The 15,231-nt window shown below is 55.7% G+C and overlaps 7 protein-coding genes across 7 annotated transcripts; 4 read left to right on the top strand and 3 right to left on the bottom strand.

The window, feature by feature from the left end:
- Nucleotides 1-1,211: 1,211 nt before the first annotated feature.
- Nucleotides 1,212-4,472, top strand: Aspvir_008824 (ankyrin repeat protein; the record flags this gene model as incomplete). Its single annotated transcript, XM_043271981.1, has 1 exon — nt 1,212-4,472. One exon carries the CDS (start codon nt 1,212-1,214, stop codon nt 4,470-4,472), a length of 3,261 nt encoding a protein of 1,086 aa, XP_043127916.1.
- A 728-nt stretch (nt 4,473-5,200) lies between these two features.
- On the top strand, nt 5,201-6,847 carry Aspvir_008825 (putative pyridine nucleotide-disulfide oxidoreductase; the record flags this gene model as incomplete). Its single annotated transcript, XM_043271982.1, has 1 exon — nt 5,201-6,847. The coding sequence occupies one exon, from the start codon at nt 5,201-5,203 to the stop codon at nt 6,845-6,847; it is 1,647 nt and encodes a 548-aa protein (XP_043127917.1).
- Nucleotides 6,848-7,049: 202 nt separating this feature from the next.
- Aspvir_008826 (putative general amidase) lies at nt 7,050-8,922 on the top strand (the record flags this gene model as incomplete). Its single annotated transcript, XM_043271983.1, has 3 exons — nt 7,050-7,340; nt 7,393-8,719; nt 8,765-8,922. The coding sequence occupies 3 exons, from the start codon at nt 7,050-7,052 to the stop codon at nt 8,920-8,922; spliced, it is 1,776 nt and encodes a 591-aa protein (XP_043127918.1).
- A 37-nt stretch (nt 8,923-8,959) lies between these two features.
- Nucleotides 8,960-9,917, bottom strand: Aspvir_008827 (oxidoreductase, short-chain dehydrogenase/reductase family; the record flags this gene model as incomplete). Its single annotated transcript, XM_043271984.1, has 3 exons — nt 8,960-9,374; nt 9,426-9,740; nt 9,802-9,917. 3 exons carry the CDS (start codon nt 9,915-9,917, stop codon nt 8,960-8,962), a joined length of 846 nt encoding a protein of 281 aa, XP_043127919.1.
- Nucleotides 9,918-10,664: 747 nt separating this feature from the next.
- Aspvir_008828 (superoxide dismutase) lies at nt 10,665-11,397 on the top strand (the record flags this gene model as incomplete). The annotated part of the gene is made up of 3 exons (XM_043271985.1): nt 10,665-10,709; nt 10,759-11,232; nt 11,284-11,397. The coding sequence occupies 3 exons, from the start codon at nt 10,665-10,667 to the stop codon at nt 11,395-11,397; spliced, it is 633 nt and encodes a 210-aa protein (XP_043127920.1).
- A 123-nt stretch (nt 11,398-11,520) lies between these two features.
- On the bottom strand, nt 11,521-12,035 carry Aspvir_008829 (uncharacterized protein; the record flags this gene model as incomplete). The annotated part of the gene is made up of 2 exons (XM_043271986.1): nt 11,521-11,746; nt 11,821-12,035. The coding sequence occupies 2 exons, from the start codon at nt 12,033-12,035 to the stop codon at nt 11,521-11,523; spliced, it is 441 nt and encodes a 146-aa protein (XP_043127921.1).
- A 447-nt stretch (nt 12,036-12,482) lies between these two features.
- Aspvir_008830 (glycoside hydrolase family 47 protein) lies at nt 12,483-14,154 on the bottom strand (the record flags this gene model as incomplete). Its single annotated transcript, XM_043271987.1, has 4 exons — nt 12,483-12,568; nt 12,616-12,790; nt 12,843-13,890; nt 13,952-14,154. 4 exons carry the CDS (start codon nt 14,152-14,154, stop codon nt 12,483-12,485), a joined length of 1,512 nt encoding a protein of 503 aa, XP_043127922.1.
- Nucleotides 14,155-15,231: the final 1,077 nt, after the last annotated feature.

The following is a 15,231-nucleotide window of genomic DNA, read 5'->3' on the forward strand; positions in this document are numbered from 1 at the left end:
GAGTCCGGGAGAGAACTCCTCCTTTGCCAAGTTTCTGTTTCTGGAGCATTGAATACACTTCATCTGATCTGCATTACTACTTGTCCGATTGCCATATCACCTTGTCCTCTCTGCATTCCCACTTCATTCACTGCTTTATTCCATCTCTGTTTGTCTCTTTACTGTTCATTAATCATTTATGGAGTGCACACATTTTACAAGGACCAAAACGGATGGGCCGGCGCAATATAAGACTGGGAACTCAACCAAATTTCGAGGCGAACTTCGCTCAAGGAGCATGCGTGATATGATAAATAGTTGAACGGAGGGTTGATAGGTTTGGCCCTGATCTCCTATACTGGTCCTCCTATACTGGTCCTCGGTTTTTGCGTCATCTTTCGGGTCCCCTATTTTTGATTTTCCGACTTGCCATCTTATGGAAACCATTTTCTAGACCGACCGGGACCGACCACTCGGTTTGATGTTATTTAAGAAGAGACGGATAGAGATAATATGCCTGATGGGCGATAATGTAATTGAGGGACCTTTGGTCTTGTGCGGAGATTTGATCTACCTCCTATCCTTGTCCGGGACATCTCCTATATTTCCCTCCCACTTCGGACCATCAACCATCGGAAATAGCTCAGGTAAAGGTATCTGTTGAACGGTCTAAATACCTGTATTATTTCTCTTGTGCATCGTTCAATTACTGAGACAAGACACAACTTGAACCCAGAGATATGCACAGAGCACCATTCCTCGGCAACTCAGATCAGCTGTCGAATCACCAACACAGGCCATCCGATTTTCCTATTCTTTCTTCAAAGTCCCGTCCCTCTTCCATCTCTCTAATCTACTGATCTGCTCTTATCTATCAGATAGTCAAGATAACAAGAGCCCAGAGTCCAGACCCGTGTGGCTGCGAACGATGTCTCAGTCGTACCGCAGCCCGCGGCAGATCGTAATCCGACCAGCTGCAGCTAAAATGTGTCCGGCGATTCTTAATTTATCGACCTCGTACCGTGCGGACTTGGGGCTGAAACGAAATTAAACAGCCCCTGATGCGCTCTGATTCCAAAATTTTCACCTGTTTCCTGCCCGCGTCTTTCTTGTCCCTTTTGACCGGGCTGGATTACTCCGTACAGCTACTGAATACACATACAAAGATTGTCATCCAGTGGGTCCTGACAATTCGCAGATTGGTCGATTTATGATGGAATAAGACAGCTGCCATGTCACGGTCCCGTTCAAGCATCGCCAGCGACAGCCACGACCGGCTCGAACCCCGCCTGCTCCGCGCCGCTGAGAACGACGACCTAGAAAGGCTCCGGCAGATTGTGTACCTGGCCCGCGAAAATGGGCAATTCAGCGAGAACTTCCTGCGCGTGGGCCTGATGCGCAGCTGCGAGCGCGGATCCATCGCCACGACGCAGTACCTGCTCAGTCTCGGGGCGAAGACCGAGGTCCCCAGCAACCGTGTTGCGCCGCTGCTGCGTGCCGTCGAGCACAACCATGTCCGGATCGTGCAGCTGTTACTGGATTACGGGGCGTCGACGGAGACGGCGGATAAGAAAGGGCGGACGGCGCTGATGACGGCTGCGTGGAGGAATCACTGGCACGTCTTGCAGGTGTTGATATCGCGCGGGGCGGACGTCAATGCGAGGGATCTGCGTAAGAGGAATGTCTTGCATAACCTGGCGGCGGATAAGCAGTGCGATTGGGGCGAGGATGTGATTGAGCTTCTGCTGGGGACGGGGTGTGCGCTTGACGGCGCGGATGGGAGGGATGAGCTGGGCCGCACGCCGCTGCACTGGGCGTGTGCGACGGGGAAGCTGCGGGTCGCGGAGCTGCTGCTCACACGACGGCGGGGCCCGATCGCGGATGTGAATGCCGTCGAGATGAGGAACAAGACGTCGCTGCATATCGCGGCGGCGCATGACAGGGAGGATATCGTGCAGCTGCTGCTCAAGCACGGGGCGGACATCGAGGCCCGGAGCGATGGTGGCTGGACGCCGCTGCACAATGCCTGTGACAAGGGCTCGGTGGTGATCGTGCGGTTGCTGCTGCAGGCTGGGGCCAAGATCAACGCGCAGTTGTTGAACGGGGTCACGCCGCTGCATCTGGCCGCGCAGGCCGGTCACCGCGAGGTCGTCGAGTGTCTGCTCGAGCGACCGGACCTGAAACGCCGTGTCCGGGACAACTTTGGGAGCACCCCATTCCTCCGGGCGGCGCAGTTCAAGCGAAAGGACATCGTGCTGCTCCTGGCGCCATTCAACAACATCGATGCGCTGTCGGCGGATGCGCGCGGCGCGTGTGAGGCCTTTGATGCAACGGTGGTCGACTTTGGCAACTTTCACAACGAGAATAGGGTCCAGAAGACGTCCGTGTTTAATCTGTTGTATGGGCGGGACGCAGAAAATCCACGCAAGCAGGCGTTCCGCAGCATCCCAGCGGACAGCAAGGCGACGGATTTCCGATGGATCCATCTGCCCGCGAACAACATGGCCTGGGTGGAGGCGTTGCTCACCAAGTCGTTTATCGAAGAAGGGGCTCACGACGTGGAGAGCTTCAAGGGGCTGGAGAGGTCGTTCAATTACCAGCACCGGGGACAACGGACGCACTCTCATTTTATGCGGCCGCTGTGTCAGAGCACCCCCCGAGCGCGCCCTGTTCATGAGGATGAGCGGCCCAAGGAGAATGCAGAGACGGAGCTGCCCACAATCGTTGTCAATGGGAACGACGACCATTCCAAGGCCAAAAAATCAAAGGTCCAGGGTATGAAGCTTGAACGAACGGATACCTGTTCGCTTGACGATGGGTTCAGCAGCTCGCAGGGCAAAAAGGGCAAAGGGACGCCTAAACGGGGCAAGTTTGGGCCCTCGCCCAAGAGCGACACGAAGGGTAGTAAACATTCATCGGCGCAGGATGAAAAGCGTCGAGCGCCCCTGTCACTCTGCAAGGACCACTCACTCACTCCGGCCTGCAACGTGTGCGTGTTCATGCCTTATTTGCATTTTGAGACCGCAGAGCGCAGGCAGAAGATGCAGGAGGCTATCCAGCGAGCCGAAACACTCAGCTTCCAAAGCCCGGGGATCTCGCGATCGTCTACAAGGGACGAGATGCTTATTAGTGCGCATCTGGCATCGTCAACGACGTCGCTCCATGTGCGACGGACTCTGGACCAGTTCTTCTATCCGAACATCGATACGCAGAGTCGCGATCAGGACCAGGTGATCTACCGCTACCAGACCAAAGGGCAGGGCCGCTATCGGTTCCGGTCCGATCCCAAGATCTTCATGGTGGACCAGCTGTGGATGTGGATCCTGGGAACGAACCTCATTGTCACGAGCTTTGCGCAGAGGTGGGACCAGCCGAAGAACGACCCGCTCAACGTCCTGGACGGCATTATTGAGGATATTAATTCCAAGACACGGGAACCGGTGCGGTCGGTCTACGACTTGGCGATCATCATCACCAATCGCTGCTCGGGGGTATTCGACCGGCACCGCATGGGAGACGAGGAATACCAGTTCCTGGACATGTTCGAGGCGTCGATCGGCGTCGCCACGGACCGTGAGACGCTGCTGTTCAACTTGTTCAACCGCGCCTCCGCACAAGCATCGGACTGGCTCAAGAACCACCGCAAGCTGAGCCGGTCTGCGCGCAACGCAGACAATGCACAAGGGAAACAGTCCGCGGAGGAAGACGAGCAGCCGCTGTTTGTGGACAACCTCCTCGACATCGGGCAGGAGACGGATCTGCTGGCGGAAGCCAAGGACATCCGCGACGAGCTCAACATGATCCGCACGGTGCTGCAGCACCAGCAGCACATCCTGGACGACTTCCAGGAGGTGATCTGCGAGATCTACCACGGCCAGCACCGGTCGCAGTACGAGGTCAAGAAGCGGTTCAAGGAGCAGCAGCGCACGATCGACATGCACCTCAAGGACATCGAGCGGATGGACAAGCAGGCCGAGCGCATCTACTCGTCCATTACGGACCTGCTCGACCTGAAGCAGAAACACGCCAACGCGTTCGAGGCCCGGTTCGCGCGCGACCAGGCGGCGGGGACCACCCGCCAGGGGAAGACGATCATGGTTTTTACTATCGTCACCATCATCTTCCTCCCGCTGTCGTTCATCACATCCATTTTCACCATCAACATCAAGGACTTCCCCAAGGGGCCGGACGGGTCCGAGGAGCTGCATCTGTCGTATGTGGCCAAGTATACGTTTGGGATCGGCTTTGCCATTTCCATCCCGCTAATTCTGCTGGCGCTGTCGGTCGACGATATCGGCTATGTCTTCCAGGAGGCGATGCGACACATTCGACAGTGGATGTCACATCGGCAGAAAAGCAGCGATGATCAGCTGGACGAGGACACGATCGAGATGGAGAAGATTATCAGCATGAGCAAGTCGCGCCGGAGCATGGACACGCGCTATGCAGGGAGTCTTTTGCCTGTTTCGACCCGGGAGAGTCGTCCTGCTTGATTTCCAGTTGATTGGCACGACTAATGATTATGAGATATGACTATACTATCTACTCGGTTAGACTAATAATTGATGCATTTCGTTACAATCGCATTGGGATATGCCGCTAGAGAATACTCGCGGCGAATTCACATGAAGAATCTGTCCTCCCTTCGTCCTGGTCAATCATCTAGGCATTGCAGAGGTCAATCTGAGCCCGACGATCCCATGTGCTTACGCCGTCTGAAGTGAATTAGATCCCCGTCCTTTTCCGCAGCACCCGGACTATCCACAAGAGGACCGGTGATCTATTCCCTCCTGAATCTGCAGAACGGATTCTTTTCATCCGATATATTAATAGATGAAATATCGCTTGTGATCTCCGAGACTCCGACCAGAAACGCGAATCCGCACTGTCGGCGCGGGTGGAACCGGCACCTACTGCCGCTCTGTGCAGTTCGGAGTAGACTGCGACTCCACGGCTGCAGCGCGTCGATACTGAGTGTTGCTCGGTGAGAGAAAACGATGCTATCTCCTCGATTTTCACGAGGATATACGCTACTCTGTCAGATCCGCGTCCTTCCACGTTCCATAATTTGGCGCGGACATGAGTGAGGTCATCATGTGTTCAGACCCGGGTTTCACCGTGGGTGTCAACTGCGTAAAAGCTACTTTCGTAAATAAAATGACAAAGATCCAGGCGGTCATAACAATGCTGGTCTAGCATTGCAATTGTCTTGTGCAGCAGTATGAAGCCCGCGCCATCTTCGGTTTTGCATGGGAGCAGACGTCACACATCATGGATGCTAGTGCTACAGCGGAAATCAATAGGAGCCAGGTCCCTAGCAACACAAGACGAACACTCGACGGCCTTCCCTGACGAAAGACAAAGACACAAAGGCAAAGAGCGGGTGGTCATCCTGGGCTCCGGCTGGGGAGGCTACAGTCTCTCGCGGCGGCTCTCCCCGAGCAAGTTCGCGCCGCTGATCATCTCGCCGCGGTCGTACTTTGTCTTCACGCCGCTGCTCACCGACGCCGCGGGCGGCTCGCTCGATTTCTCGAATATCGTCGAGCCGGTCCGGGATCCCAGGGCGCGGGTGGATTTCATCCAGGCGGCGGCGCGCGCTGTCGATTTCGACCGGAAAACAATCCTCTGCGAGGCGACGGTCGTCAAGAGCGGGGTGACGGAGTCGCCGCGGACCGACGAAGCGACGGGCGTGATCAGCGCGATAGAGAAGCGACGGTGGGAGATGGGGGAGACGTTCTCGCTCCCGTACGACAAGCTTGTCATCGCGGTGGGGACGGTCACCAAGACGTTCAACACGCGGGGGGTGCGCGAGAACGCGCTCTTCTTCAAGGATATCGGGGACGCGCGGCGGGTGAGGCGGCGGGTGCGCGAGTGCTTTGAGCTGGCGGTGCTGCCGACCACGGCGCCGGAGATGCAAAAGTGGCTGCTGCACTTTGCGATTGTGGGGGCCGGGCCGACGGGGACGGAGCTGGCGGCGTCGCTGCGCGATTTCATCTACCGCGATCTCATGCGGCTGTATCCCAGCTTGCAGGGGGTCCCGCGCATCACGCTGTACGATGTTGCGCCGACGGTGCTGTCGATGTTTGACGAGCGGCTGGCGCAGTATGCGATGGAGACGATGAAGAAGGAGGGGATCACGATCAAGACGTCGCATCATGTGGCGGGGTTGCGGTGGGGGGCGCCAGGTGCAGAACCGCCGTACGAGATGGATCCCAAGCGGTGCCTCACGCTGACCACCAAGGAGGAGGGGGAGGTGGGTGTGGGCATGTGCGTGTGGGCGACGGGCAACAAGATGAACGAGTTTGTGCGAAACTCGTTGGAGGAGGTGGATGTCTTTCCCTCTGCCTCGGCGGTGATCAAGGGCAGCAAGACTGGGACACTCGAGGATGAGGGTTCTCCCTGGAAGGTCAAAAAAGGCCCAAACGGCGCCCTGCTCGTCGACGGCCGGCTACGCGTGCAGCTGGCGAGTAACACCGGACAGACAGTCATCCTCCGCGACGTCTTTGCGCTCGGCGACAACGCCATGCCTGAGACCGGGGCGCCCCCGGCAACGGCGCAGGCGACCTTCCAGGAAGCCAAGTGGCTGGCGGCGCGGTTGAACGCGGGCGATATCGACCAGGCGCCGCCGTTCTCGTTCCGGAACATGGGCGCGCTGGCGTACATTGGCGATGCGAGGGCGCTGATACAGCTGCCGCACGAGGACGGCAAGCGATACACGTATCTTCCTCATGGATTGACGGGGCGCATGGCGTGGCTGGTGTGGAACTCGGCGTATCTGACGATGAGTATTAGCTGGCGGAATCGGCTGCGGGCGGCGTTTCGGTGGTTGTTGAACAATTTGTTTGGCCGGGATGTATCTAGATATTGATATTAGCCATAGGGTTAGTATGATTAGACTTCGTATCTCTACCTCTACGTCTATCAAAAGACTTCCTTGGACAGCCGAGGCAGAACACTGCCGTTTCCGCTCCCCGCACTACGCGTCTCCGCAATGCACTAATACAAAGAAAGATCCACAGCTTCAGACACACTTGACATCTACACCAACTATATAAATCATAACCTATAAAATGGCCTACGCAACCATCTCCCAGCGTAAACTGGCCGAATTGGACGCCAGAATCCCCTCCGAATGGAGACTGTCCGAGTCACAGATCCCCCCCGGGATGCTCTCGCCCGCCGAATCCATCACCCACGTCAAGGAGTACGGGAGAGTCAACGTGACGGACATCCCTCGGACCTGCGGGCTGCTCTCTGGCCGCGAGCTCGAAATCACAGAACAGTATGACGTCCGCGAATTGCTGCGCGCCATGGCCGACAAACGCCTGACAGCCGAGGAGGTCGCCACCGCTTTCTGCAAGGTATGCACATGCACACCCTCTCCTTAGACAAGACAGAAACTAAAGGAAGCAGAGAGCAGCCATCGCGCACCAACTCACCCGCTGCCTGACGGAGCCGCTCTTCGACCGCGCCGTCCAGCGCGCGCGCGACCTAGACGCTTACCTCCATCGCACCGGCCGCCCCGTCGGCCCGCTACACGGCCTCCCCGTCTCCGTCAAGGACTGCTTCCACATCAAAGGCGTCGACTCGAGCATCGGCATCGCAGCGCTGGTATCCCGCCCCGCCACCGAAGACGCACCACTCATCCAGCTCCTCACCGCCCTGGGCGCCATCGTCCTCGCCAAGACCAACGTCCCGCAGACCATGGGCGCCCTCGACAGCGCCAACTTCATCTTCGGCCGCACGCTGAACCCGCTGAACCGCGCGCTCACCGCCGGCGGCTCCTCGGGCGGCGAGGGCGTGCTCGTCGCGCTGCGCGGGTGCATGGTCGGCTTCGGCACGGACATCGGCGGGAGTATCCGCGTGCCGGCGATGTGTATGGGCGTGTACGGCTTCAAGCCGAGTGTAGGGCGGGTGCCCTTCGGCGGGCAGGAGAGCGGCCAGGTGCCCGGCAAGGGGCGGATCGCGTTGCAGGCTGTTGCGGGCCCGATTGCGCGGTCGGTTGCGGATCTGGGGGCTGTGATGGCGGAGATTGTGCCGAGGGCGGAGCTGTTCGGTGAGGATTGCATCCCTGGTTTGTGGGCGGGGGAGTTCCCCCGTGCTGGACTTGGACTTGGGTCGGGGGTGCAGAGGAGGAGGAAGGTGACGATTGGGGTGCTCCGCTCGGATGGCGTCGTGCAGCCGCTGCCGCCTGTGGCGAGGGTGCTGGATGAGGTGGCGCAGACGCTGCGCCGGACGCAGGGCGTCGAGGTGGTTGAGATTCCGGTGCTGCCTGCGCTGTCGAAATGCCAGGGTCTTGCGGGCCGGCTGATGGGCGTGGATGATGGGTCGACCATGCTGGATCTGCTGGAGTCGACGGGGGAGCCGTTGATCCCATGGCTGCAGGGCCGTATGAAGCGCGGCAAGGCGCTGAGCGTGGTGCAGCTGGCGCAGCTGCAGGCGCAGCGGTCTGCGGTTGAGAGGGAGCTGTTGGGAATGTGGATGCGCGAGGGTGACGGCGACGGCAACGGCGACAGGCTGGCGGGCCGGCAGGTCGACGCCATCATCCTCCCCGTGGCGCCGCATCCGGTCCCGGAGATCGATCGGTATAATGCTGTGGGATATACGTCGTCGTTTGTGCTGCTGGATTACCCGGCGGGAGTCATCCCCGTGCGGAGGTTCCGCGAGGCGGATCTGGAGCTGGGCAAGGAGATGACGGCGCCGGTGCTGGGGAGCTGGGACAAGGCGAATCGGCTGTTATGTAAGTCCCTTTCTTCTTGCCCGAGAATTTCACTGATCTCTGTAGGGAACGAGAAAACGGTGGATCGGCGGGTATACCTCGACTCTCCCCTGAGCATTCAGGTCGTAACGCCCAAGCAGCACGACTACGAGCTCTACCGGGCCATGGAGATTATTGACCGCGCAGTGCGAACAGAGGAGCACAAGACAGTGGCCAAGCTGTAGTGATGTAGTTGTATATAATCATAATCTACATGACAGATTATAGTCTTCCCTTCAGTACGGCCCCACCGTCAGTCACGATCACAGCCCCATTCAAATGACTGGCTGCACGGCTAGACAAAAACACCACCAGCCCAGCAATATCCTCCGGTCTGCCTAGTCGCCGGTTGGGCGAGTGCTCCTCCATCTGCTTGATGCCTCCCTGCAGCTCGATCAACCCATTGGCCATTTTGGACGGGTAGAAGCCAGGGGCGATCGCGTTGCACAGGATGCCCCGGGGTCCCAGCTCAACCGCCAGGTTCTTGGTCAGGTGAATCACGGCCGCTTTAGACGCGGAGTAGGCAAAGGTGGCATTCTCGCCGATAGAACCGACCCCGATGCCGGCGACGGAGCCGGTGACGATGACGCGTGAGGGCGAGTCGCGGGTCGCTTTGACCGAGAGTAGGGGGGCAAACCTATCCATAGCTCAGTCTAAGTTGATATACACCGAAAAAAAGGAGACCTACTTCTGCACCAAATAAAACACACTCTTCACGTTCAGATCCATCACCTTGGAAAAGGCAGGCTCGGGATACTTTTCGAACCGCTCGCCCCAGGTAGCGCCCGCATTTGCAAAGAGAATATCGACATGATCGGTTGTCTTCTTGACCTCGGCGACAAGGCGGTCCAGGTCGTCCATGCGCGCGTTGTCGGCGGGGACGGCAATGGCTACCGCGCCGGGACGTTTATTGGGGAGGGAATTCAGGGCGGCAACGGCCTCGTCGCAGGCTTTGGCTTTACGAGAGGTGATGTAGACCTTTGAGCAGCCCGCTTGGAGAAGGCTTGACGCTGTTAGGATGCATATATGCATAAAATGGTTTGGATAGAAGGAGTCAGACGTACCCGCTGGCAGCATGGAGACCGAGGCCTCTTGAACCGCCGGTGACGACAGCGACTTTGCCATCGAGGGAGAAGATGGAATCAAAGTTATCGAGACGGACTTGTTCTTCGGCGGACATCTTGATCTAGATGGATAGATAGTGATGCTTGGATGCAAAAGTATTGAGACGAGAGTTCTCCATGTTTATAGCATTGACCCAACTTCCCCACGTTTGGAGTGGTTTTTGGACCGACTGGCCGAGGTTCGGCAGAAGATGGATTATTTGATCGGGGGAAGCCATGATTGGTAGAAAATGTGTGAAGTAAACTAAAGAGTAAACAAGATGAAATTGAGACCTTTGATGAGATGAAATTGATGATATGGAGATTATTCAAGATGATGGAGTTTGTGAGAAGATGAGAATGAAGGCAGATTTCCTCAGGCATCAACCTCAGTATGGCATCATGAGCAACAACTTAGCTTCATCTCATTGAACCACCTGAACGAAGGACAATCAATTACATTTAACCAATGCCTGATCAGCAATTGCCAGCTCATTGCTGTAGGTAGAGAGGATGAGGGAGTGAAGAACCAATCACACCGCTGGATTGCTCATAATCTGCTCATTTGTGCTCTGGATCCCAAGGTCCCCCAGCAGCTCTACTCCAGTAATTCCCTCCACCCCTCGCACAGCCTTGGTTTTCCCGATGAGCTCTTGATGACGGCGAGGACCTTGATGATGATGATGCTCCAGTAGCTTAGCTTACCTTCTGTCCCTCCTTCATCTTTCTCTTCTCATCCTCATCCTCATCCTCATCCTCACCATCTCTACCTCTTACTACCAGCCCTCACAGCCTCACAGCACTATAGCACTATACATCACACAATGGCAGCCAAATACAGCCTCCCACCCCTTCCCTACGCCTACGATGTAAGTTCACTCCTCTGAAAGTGACCTGGCAAACAGACTAACAAGGCAGGCCCTCGAACCCATCATCTCCAAACAGATCATGGAGCTCCATCACCAAAAGCACCATCAAACCTACATCACCAACCTGAACGCCGCGCTGGCCTCGCAAGCATCAGCCATCCAAGCCAACGACGTCCCCCAGCTCATCTCCCTGCAGCAGAAGATCAAATTCAATGGCGGCGGCCACATCAACCACTCCCTCTTCTGGAAGAACCTGACCCCGCCGGGCTCCCCGGAATCGAACATCGACACTGCAGCGCCGACCCTCAAGGCCGCCATCGAGCAGCGCTGGGGGTCCGTCAAGGGGTTTACGGATGCGTTCAATGCGACCCTGCTGGACATCAAGGGGAGCGGTTGGGGTTGGTTGGTGAGCAACGGGCCCAAGGGGAAGCTGGAGATCGTCTCGACCCACGACCAGGATCCCGTGACGGGGGCGACGCCTCTCGTTGGAGTGGATATGTGGGAGCATGCTTACTACCTCCAGGTACGCTCTCACCCTCTTCCATCTTCCATCCTCTTGCTAATGAAACACTAGTACTTCACCAACAAGGCCGCGTACGCCGAGAGCATCTGGAAGGTGATCAACTGGGCTACCGCGGAGGATCGGTACAAGAATGGTGTGCAGGGTCCTTCTATCCTGAAGCTGTAGCTGTAGCTGTAGCCCTGGCCTGGAATCAGATGCAAGACATCAACAAGACCAAATGAACCCGAATCCTAATCCTAATCCATAACTCCATGCTAATATCAAACACAATGCAATACAACGTATGCACTAATCATACCCAACAATCCCCATCCCCATCCCCAACACCTCGCTGCTCCCCCCCTCCGCAACAACAGTAACCTGCCTCCCTACAATCCCCCGCTCCGAAACCCCCAGATCCAACCTCGCGGGCAACTCAAACTCCATCTCCATCCCCTTTTGCACTGATTTAGGCCGCAGCCGGAACCGATGCAGCGGCGGCGCAGTCAACGCAGACGTCAGGTCCCCATACCGCCTGCATGCCATGTTAGCATCCGTATACCACAGATAAGCCCGTAGACGGCTGGGTGGTGGGGAAGCGGGACATACTCAATCCTCAAATCGATGCTCTCGCACTTCCCGAATGCATCTCTCGTGCGGGGATCTTCGAGCCGGAATACCGCGCGCGTGTGGGACCGGGACTGGCCCTGGCCATGACTCTCATGGAAGAAGAGCGAGTACGTGTTCATGCTCTTGGTGGACGGGGAGGGGAACATGACTGCGATGCGGCCGTTGGAGGTGGGACGGTGGCTGGTTCCGCACATTTTTGGTTTGCTATTTGTACAGGAGATATGAATGAAGGATGGAAGGGTGCTACATGTCTACATTAATATTATTGTCTACTGGCGTGCTGTATTTATAGCTTCCCCCAAGGTATGGAGTGAGCAGGATTGAGGGAATATCAGGGCGGGATGGACCCCAAGGGTGCTCAAATCCGCTCACATGTGGGTCGGGAGAATGTACTACTCCGGATTCCTAGTTTCATCTAATTATTGGTCCTTCGCTAAGGTAGATAGTAATTACTAGGTAGCTTACTACCTCTGTAGCTATATATTTATCGTCATATAGATGAGTACCTACAGACCTACTTTGTTGTCTACTCAACTCCCTACCTATGCTAGTAATCAAGGAAAGAAGTCTGTGCTATAAGGATGACTCTCTTATATATAAAATACTAGGTAATTAAACTAGCCAGAATGTAGGTATGTACGTCATGTATGATGGACCCGGACTGGGTGAGCCTCAGTGTTGAACACAAACTTGTTGCCATCCCCCCGTTGAACCTGCCACTCATCCTCTGCTCTCGTTAGCATCATCAAATGCAATGGATATTAGGGCTCATACCTGGTGCATGCGTCAAGTACGCGTACTTCATCACCTCGGCGAACAGGAAACTCTCCTGGTTGTCATACCGACCTCCTCCATCTGCCGCGTTGACGTCGGTCAGCCCGGCGAATCCAGACCCCGTGCGGCAGTAGTTGTTGATATTTACAAAGGCATTCCACACCCAGTCACGGTACTAACCCTGTCAGTCACAGTCGCAAACCCCTACTGCAAAGTCAAGTACATACCTCCTTCTTGCCGGTGACGCGGTACGCATAGTAGAAACTCTCAATCACTTCGGGTCGCAGAATATATGCGCCACTTTGGACGTAAAAGCCGGCGCGCTCGTACAACTCCTTCTGGTCGTCAGGCACCGAGTTTGCATCCCAACCAAAACTCTCCGGTCCGATCCCCGTCAACGTCTGGTGGTACGTCTCGGCGCATCCATCGACCAGCTGCAGTCCGAAATCGATCAGGTCGGTGCGGTCCAGCACGGTGCCGCCAAGCAGGAAGCTTCCTCCATCAAAGCAGGCCAGGTGCTGCGAGCTCAGACCCAGCGAGCCTTGGTTGTACGTGGCCAGGAATGTGAGATCCGGCCGGGATTCGGGATGGGACGCCAAATGGTCGATACTCGACTCCGCGGCGGCCACCCAGCGGTCCTTGTACGTTGCAAACCGCTTGGGATCATACACGTACATCTTCAGGAGATACTCGTAAAAGGAATCGGAGCCGCCGTTCCAGCTAACGAAGCCGTCGGTGAATTGACCCGTTTGGATGCTGATTTGACTGCCGACGAGGCCAGGGAACGGCTCACCGGAGCTAGGCTGCGGCGCGAGTAGATAGGACTCGGCCCTTTGACTGAGTTTCGCATACTCTTGGTCTCCCGTCAGATCGGACAGACGGGTCCATTCCAGGACCAATGTTCCCGTAACCGCCAGCCCGTTGGTCGTGGCACCGTCATTGCCATGCGAAGTGATGTTGATATTATTGTATGGAACACCAGACGGCGTGTCAAAGGCAAACTTGAGCACGTCCCCAAGGGTTTTGGATTGCTTCAGAAGCATGTCCACCTTGGTGCTGTCCTTGACCAGGTCGGCGGCGGGCCCTTTGAGCAGGTCGTATCCAGACAGCATGCCGCCTAGGTACCGAATGGTGGTCTCAAACAGACTGACCGTGTCGGAGGTCTTGGAGTAGTCGATTTGGGCAATATGGTTCAGAATCTGGTTGACGATCGTCGCATTGCGCATCACAATTGCGGTGGATAGAGCATCGACGGCAGATGCGCCCCAACCATTCCTACATAGATCCACCAGGTCAGGATATACCTTGGAGTGAAGAAAGTTGGCTGATTGCCTACCTTGAATCGCCATAACCATTGGAAATAGGGTGCAGCTCATCATGAGGAAAAGCGTATTTCATATATCCATCCCAGGCATGGGAAAAGGCCTCTTTGACGGCCGCTGCGCGTGAAGAGACATCGTCCACAGGCTGAGCAGTCTGAGGCAACGCCAGAGACGAGTTCACGAGGGCCAGAGCCACGGACAGAGAGGGCAAACGCATTATGCCAACGAAGGAAAGATACAAAACTCCCGAGACGAGACAAAAGATAGACACGGAGACGTAGTCGTTCTCCTTAAGACATTCAACAGCAAACGAGTGACAGCCTGAGGAACAGGCGGATTATTATATGACAGTTTAGTCTAAGATTAAGAGAAGCGGACGATAGACTTGATTGGAGGAGTCATCCAGGTCGAATGATGAAAGAGGGGAGAAGGGGGGCCCAGGAAGAAGAGGCGACTTGAAAAGAGGAGTCGCGTGTTGAGATGGAATGACGGACAGGATGGGGGATCATCGTACGAAAGGATGGCATTCTGCATCTTGATCCACTGGCCTGACTTGTCGATCATGGACTGAATCAGATGGACTATTTGAAAGTTACATTAGTCTAGAGCCTCCTGGAGTCTAGATATGGCCAAGAGAGTGGCTGAACTAGGTGCCTAACCTGATCGGCCGTCACTTGAGCTTGGACTCAACGACGCAATTGGAGGGATCATTAGACAGACACCTTCAGCACCGATTATAATATTTGAACCCTGGGCGATTATTCTGTAGTTAATCCTCGACTTACTTCCAGTGTTTCTATCAGTTCTGTCACACTATTCCGAGTCCACGCCCTTTCTATGAAGGCATAGAGATATATTCTGGTATAAGATGCCTGAGGACGTTGTTTATTTGTTATGCTTTCCTTTTTGGGATGTGATAGACGTGGATTATGCAGGGGTAAATCCATGGTATTTCTGGTACTGTTTGTACAAAGTCAATACCCAGTACTGTCATTTTGATGCATCACAACTTATTAACCAACCAGACTCGGGTACTTATACAGGCATACCCTGGTGATCATAGGTACCTAGCTTCTCTAGCTCGAACAAAATGTAACATCTTGGTCCATAGCAATGCTACCTAATATCAGTCCTCCTCCTCGTGAAGGATCAGCTGCCAAGGTCAGATTCAAGTCAACCACAACTGACTCTTCATCCTCATGCCCCTCATGGAAGCAGATGACTGGCGGAACGGAACACATGTGAAACAGGCCTTGGGAAAAACGGTCGGCAACGGAGAAAAAGATCTTTCTAT

Source organism: Aspergillus viridinutans (assembly GCF_018404265.1).
Source record: "Aspergillus viridinutans IFM 47045 DNA, scaffold_7, whole genome shotgun sequence".
NCBI classification, from domain to species: domain Eukaryota; kingdom Fungi; phylum Ascomycota; class Eurotiomycetes; order Eurotiales; family Aspergillaceae; genus Aspergillus; species Aspergillus viridinutans.